The following is a 6,303-nucleotide window of genomic DNA, read 5'->3' as shown; positions in this document are numbered from 1 at the left end:
TTTTTTGACATTCTAATTGTTCCTTTTGGATCTGTGGGGGAAAGCTAATACTCTAGAATTCTCGTTTCTTTGGTATATTTGTTTTATGAGCTCTGTCCCTAATGTTGAATTAAAATTGATTTCCTAATACTAATACCAAAATGCTAATGTTAGTCTGTTATTCTATGTACGAAATCATGTTACTAACTAAAAATTTGCTTTTTCTTTAGAAACAACAACTCTTCCATACCATATTCCACACTTGGCTTGTTCAGTCTATCATATGACATTGAAAGACTTGCCCGCCATGGTTAGGCTGTGGTGGAATAGTAGCGAGAAGCGTGTTTTCAATATTGTAGATAGATTTACAAGCAAGTATGTCAGCAACGTTCTTTCTTTTCAAGAAATATCTTCTGTGCAAACAAGTACACAACTATTTAATGGCATGACGGTTAGTATAATCTTGATTTTTTCCTAAAAAAGCGGTTTAAATATTGATTATGTCTGACATTGGTAGTGAATATCACCACCGTTGTGGTCCTTGGTTCAGAATTTATAGAAATCACCTACTTTATTTTATGATTCCGTGTATCAAATCTTAGTATTAATGCATAGATTGAAACAGTGGTATAATTTCATTTACCCCTACTAGATAGTCTCTGAACATTCATTAGTCCATGTAGAATATGTGCGGGAGTGCCTACAGGTGCCAGGCATTGTGTGCCGATCGCTTGGGAGATGAAGCGTGCAGTTGGGCACATTTCCTGTTCCGTACAACATGCAGTCTTAAGAAAGGGGGCAGGCGATACTGACGATGGTGTTTTGCATTTGAAACTGAGACATTTTAAGGGGAGGAGTGCTCTGTTATCAGTGGGAATGGTTCATCTGGCAGAGGGGATTAGGTGAGACTTATGGAGGAAAATCACTTTGATGTGAGCAGGATTTTGTAATGGGGAAATGTGGGGAAAGGTGTTTACTATGGAGAAAACAGTATGGCAAAAGCAAAAGCGTGGAATGAAAATTTCTGTGATTGCCCAAGAAATGATGACTAACCCAGTATTCAGATAGAGTAGGATTCCTGAAGGTGGATGAATAGTCAGAGAACAAGCAGCTTCTATGGTGAATTAAGGCCATATTGGAAAAGGCCTGAAATGACAGGCTGAAATATTTGGTCCTCCTTAGCCACTGAAAATTTTCCTTTGAGGCAGTGATGCGATCAGAATTTTAATCTGTGAAATTGCTCTGACTGCAATATACAGACGGCGTGGGCTGTTGGCCTGGAGCTTGGGCTCAGAGAAATAGTTAGGGGAGGCTACTGGTGTAGACATTATGAGCACTGAGCAGGGCCTGAATGAAGCAGTGTTCATGGGAATATTGCTCACGAATTCATGGGGAGGGATGTGAGAAATTTTGTGGAAGCATCCAAACTTGTAACTGGAAAATATCTGGGATGAGGTAGAAGGAGAAATTTAAGATGATGCTATGGTTTTTAGCCTGGAAATGGGAAAGTCAGCAGAATAAATTTGTAAAGGATGATAATTTGTGTTTTATGTTGAGTTTGCAATGCTAGTATGAAAACCAAAACCAGGTATAAATATTCTGGCAGTTGATGGTGGCTATAAAGATCAGGAGAATTCTGTGGTAGAGAAATACTTGGGAGACTTCTAAATAGAAGTGATATGTAACCTGGGTTTGGAAGACAAGGAATAATTAATAACCCATTCTGTCATTTGCCTACTGAAAAGCTATTTAACTGTTATAGGGTAAGCCTAATATAATATATACTTTTTATGAGCAGAGTGTTTTTTTAAAACAAACTTTGAATGTTATATAATCACTATAAAACAGTCAGCCCTCCATATCTGTGGGTTCTGCATCTGCGGATTCAACCAACTTCAGATCCAAAGTCATGGTCGAATTTGGGGCTGTGGAACCCAAGGGTCGACGGACTTGAGCGTCTATAGATTTTGGTATCCAAGGGGTCTCACAGATACTGAGGGACAACTGTATGTCAGGTATTTATTAAATATATCATGTCTAATAAATAGATGTGTTTAACTGAGTTTTCTTTGAATGAAAACTGGCTGCTGATAGTCAACCTATCGAGATATTTTTGAATGAAAGAAAGAAAAGAAATTTGACCAAAAAAAAAATTGCCTTTCATGTGTTGCAGGTTAAAGCTCGAGCTACTACTCGAGAAGTAATGGCTACTTACACTATCGAGGACATAGTTATTGAACTTATAATACAACTGCCTTCAAACTACCCATTGGGTTCAATAACAGTGGAAAGTGGGAAAAGGGTCGGAGTAGCTGTTCAGCAGTGGCGGAACTGGATGCTGCAGTTGAGCACTTACCTCACCCACCAGGTGAGTTTCTGCACGCCCTTTAGGCTTCCAGACTGCAGATCCCGCCGATTTGCTATTTGAAAGGGCAGTGAAGCTTCTATCTCTTATGCTTAAGGTAGAAGTAGATATTGTTCCCTTGGATGAAAACAAACACATGCCTAATGACTGGAACCTGCCAAGCTGTTTTAATTTTTAAGGCTTTATAATTTTTTTTCTGGCATTTGAGAAGAATTCACTTGACTGCATTGGCATTATAGACGATATAGAATTGAGAGGGAGTCTTTTTTAAGATATTGGACAGATGATGATTGTGTTCTGAGCTACTTCTGCTCTTACATTTCAACTCTCCTGTGGTTATAGAAATCTCAGTACTTTCAAAGAACTTGGACTTTTAAACAACTTATAAGTCTTCTCTAGTTTTGTTTGCACATTGTGAACATTGCACAGTAAAGAAAAATTATTTTAAAATAAGTATATTCACTAATTTGTAGAGCTGGAACAAATTAGCAGCCAAGAAGGCGAGATGATTGATTGACCATTTTTAATTGAAAATGAGGAGGACTAATCTAAGTGATATAATTAGGAAGAGTTTCATGAAGTACTGGTGCAGACGCCTTTCTTCTGGGTCTGTCTTTACTAGAGCAAACTATGTGTGGTTCCTGAAACTTGGGTGGTCATTTAAAATACCAGCATTCATACAACTTAAAAGAAATGAATATAACGAAGCAGCTTCTCCTTTCTCCAAGTTATAACTCAGCTTTAAAATTTGTAAAGCTGAATAAAAATTACTAATTGGTGGTCTTCAGTGTACATTGACTCTTTGGTTTTTTTCTTGTTAACAGAATGGAAGTATTATGGAAGGCTTGGCATTGTGGAAAAATAATGTAGACAAACGTTTTGAGGGTGTTGAAGATTGCATGATCTGTTTCTCAGTCATTCATGGTTTCAACTATTCTCTTCCCAAAAAAGCCTGTAGAACATGCAAGAAAAAGTTCCATTCAGCCTGCTTGGTAAGTCTAAAGAGAAATTACCTTATTTATATTTTGTGTATATATTTTATATATATATGTGTATATATGTATGTATATATATGATATCTAACTTTGGAAAAGACAACATTGTTAAACTCTTAATTGTAGTTAATGGGTGACATATTAAAAGTGATTTTTCAAAATCCATGAGAGATAATTTGTAATTTACTAAGAATGGTAGCATTAAAGCAATTTAATAATTGGATGTTTCTAATTTAGCTCTCAGCCCTCAAAAAATAAATGGTCTTTTAAACTTTAGACCATAAAGAAAACTGAAAAAGTTAGAACCGGGAGCCATCTGACTCAGAGCTCTGTGCTCTTTGAAACATCATATTGAAAAGACAATGACCCTAGGTTTCACAGGAGGTCTTCCCTGTAGGTCTTAGTGGCTGGTGCGGGAAGCTGAGGGAGGAGGGAATGGTACTGTAGCCTGTGGAAGGAGCACTGCGTTGTGTTGATTCTGGAGCTGAATGGAGGGAGCAAAATTTCAGTATTCTTTTTCACTTTATCATTTTAAGTTTGCTTCAGATGTTTATGTAAAATGGCAGCTTTAAAATGTTCTTTAACCTGTGAAACCTTTTCTTTTTCAGTACAAATGGTTTACATCTAGCAACAAATCCACTTGTCCACTCTGTCGTGAGACCTTTTTCTGAGGTTTTTTCCCCCCATTGGACGTGATCCCTGGAGTAAATCAAGCAAAGGCAGTGGATTTGGGTTCATCTTGAAGGGTTGATGTGAGGAGGGCAATGAGCATTACTTTTAAGTAGGATCTTTTCTGGAAAATTACTTCGGTCAATGTAATGATCCTAAAATCAGGTTTACTTATCTTAGATTGCTTTGTAAATGTTTGGAAACCTTTTCTTTTACATGAGAATATTACATATTTGAGAGAAAATATTTATATTAATAGTTTAACCTCTTTGTATATCTAAAAATAAATATGGAAAACCCCTAAATTACAGATTTGGAATTTGTGAAAGCATTGTACAACTATATTATATTGATAAACCCATTCAGTTCATTGATCTGTGTATTAGAACAGTTCAAGTGAGGCAGATGAATTGAGAGGGATGATTTATATCTGCAGATATTTTAAGACTTATTTATTAGTTATGACAACAAAATTAATATTCTATTTGTAGATTATTTTAATGATAAAAATGACACTAAGCTATTAATATAGCTTATCTTAAGCTATTTAAAGCATGCTCTAAAATCCTATATAAAAGAGTATAAACTGAATTTTAAGGTGCCTCCATTTATTAAGGGTTATGACATTCAGAGAATAAAATTCATGACACTGACCTTTTGCCGTGGGAGAATTTCCATATATTAGTGAAATTCGAATTGCAGATTTCTCAGTGAATTTATTACTCAGTTTGAGTGAGTCTCCAGAGGGTGAGAATTTGAGAGAAACAGGAATTACATTATTTCATTCATGAAGCAGAGTGGTGGTTATACCTCTATTGAGAGGGATGAAATAAATGACTGAATATTTCTGAAACATAAGATTGGTGGAAAAGACAAAAAAAAAAGTGTAAATGCTGTAGATGGCTTTCAATTTTGTAAGTGAATTTTACTATTCTTACTGGCCAAAGTTTAACCAAATCAGAGATTTGGGGGAGCTAATTTTTCCAGCCAAGTTAAGAATTTTAGTACTAAAATGTAGTATAACAAGCTGAAATGGTGAAACCTGCCTTTTGCCACGGCACTATTACCTTTAAAAACTGTGCCCAAAATATAGGTGTGGAAGTTTGGAACTTGGAGTAATTTTGTTGCCATCTTCTATTACATGGGAAATATTAGCATATCTAACAGCAGCAGGGTTACTAGAAAGATCAGCTAATTATCTCTGTTGCAGATGTTTAATTGGCAAAAAGCAACCTGTGTTAAATAAAATTATTGCTTACCATCAAATGGGTAAAATGGTTATTACTCAAATAGAATGAATGTGGTCAGAGTATTACAGTTGAGAGTGAAGTATTAAGTGTGAGTCACAAATCTCTTGAGTCGTATTTGTAGATGCAGTGTCCTACCCAGTTCTGTCATCTCAATTTTTTTCTGTAGTATGTATTACCATATAGCCTTGAGGCTGAAAGAGTCGGTAAGTGAAGTACAGATAGCAAAATTCTACTACCTCTTCTTAACCCCTTTCTTAAAATAGTCTATGTCTCTGACATAATAATTCCAAAGGACTGTGTTACTCCTCTGTAAAAGCTACACACTTTTTCTTTAAAAATTGTATTATATAATAAGAGTTTGTTTATAACTTTTCCCGTATTGGTACTTCTTGGCTTCTGACCCACACCCCAAGTAGAAAAGAAAAGGGAATAAAAGGGAATAATGGAGCATTGTTTTTCCACAGTAGTATTTAGGCATCAGGTTCTTGGTGAAACACTATATTAAGTGGGATACCTACTCTTCATACTTAGGACTCTTTGAGACTTGTAAATAAAAATGTAAAACTTGTTACTGTTTATATGCTAAAGAAAAAGCTTTCCAAAATAAGACTGAAATTCAGAATACCACGTTAATTAAAGTTGTATTTATATAGCTTTGACAATTCTGCAGAGCATCCCTTAAAATTTTAGCATAAGGACATTTTAAATTGCATGAGATTCAAAGCTTTTAGCAAAATTATTAACTTAAAATCCTAATGTAAATTCAGATTTTAGAATTTATTTTTAACTCTTATTTATCACATGCTCAAATGTATGTACATAAGTTTCTGTGGCTTAAATAATTCATGTTATTACTGGATAAGTTTTTGTAGTGTGAACAATTAATGTTATTATTTGATTGTTATACCATATGCCCATTAAGATTCTTTTTAATTACAAAATATTTCAGATATACAGAATAATAACAATATAAATGCCCTTGTAATCTTCACAAACTATTTTGCCATATTTGCTTCTGATTTTTAAAGAAATAAAGTTACTCTTT

At 35.0% G+C, this 6,303-nt stretch overlaps 1 protein-coding gene across 1 annotated transcript in view; it reads left to right on the top strand.

The window, feature by feature from the left end:
- Positions 1 to 6,303, top strand: part of LTN1 (listerin E3 ubiquitin protein ligase 1) — a 47,722-nt gene extending 41,419 nt beyond the window's left edge. The window contains exons 27-30 of the mRNA XM_006908246.1: positions 210 to 430; positions 2,153 to 2,347; positions 3,169 to 3,336; positions 3,948 to 6,303. Coding sequence (XP_006908308.1) covers positions 210 to 430; positions 2,153 to 2,347; positions 3,169 to 3,336; positions 3,948 to 4,010 — 647 coding nt within the window. The 3' untranslated portion in view covers positions 4,011 to 6,303. The remainder of the gene's footprint in view (positions 1 to 209; positions 431 to 2,152; positions 2,348 to 3,168; positions 3,337 to 3,947) is intronic.

This window comes from Pteropus alecto, unplaced genomic scaffold, assembly GCF_000325575.1.
Source record: "Pteropus alecto unplaced genomic scaffold, ASM32557v1 scaffold81, whole genome shotgun sequence".
Classification (NCBI taxonomy): domain Eukaryota; kingdom Metazoa; phylum Chordata; class Mammalia; order Chiroptera; family Pteropodidae; genus Pteropus; species Pteropus alecto.
Note: the sequence above shows the minus strand (reverse complement) of the source record. Positions and strands in the feature narration are given on the sequence as shown.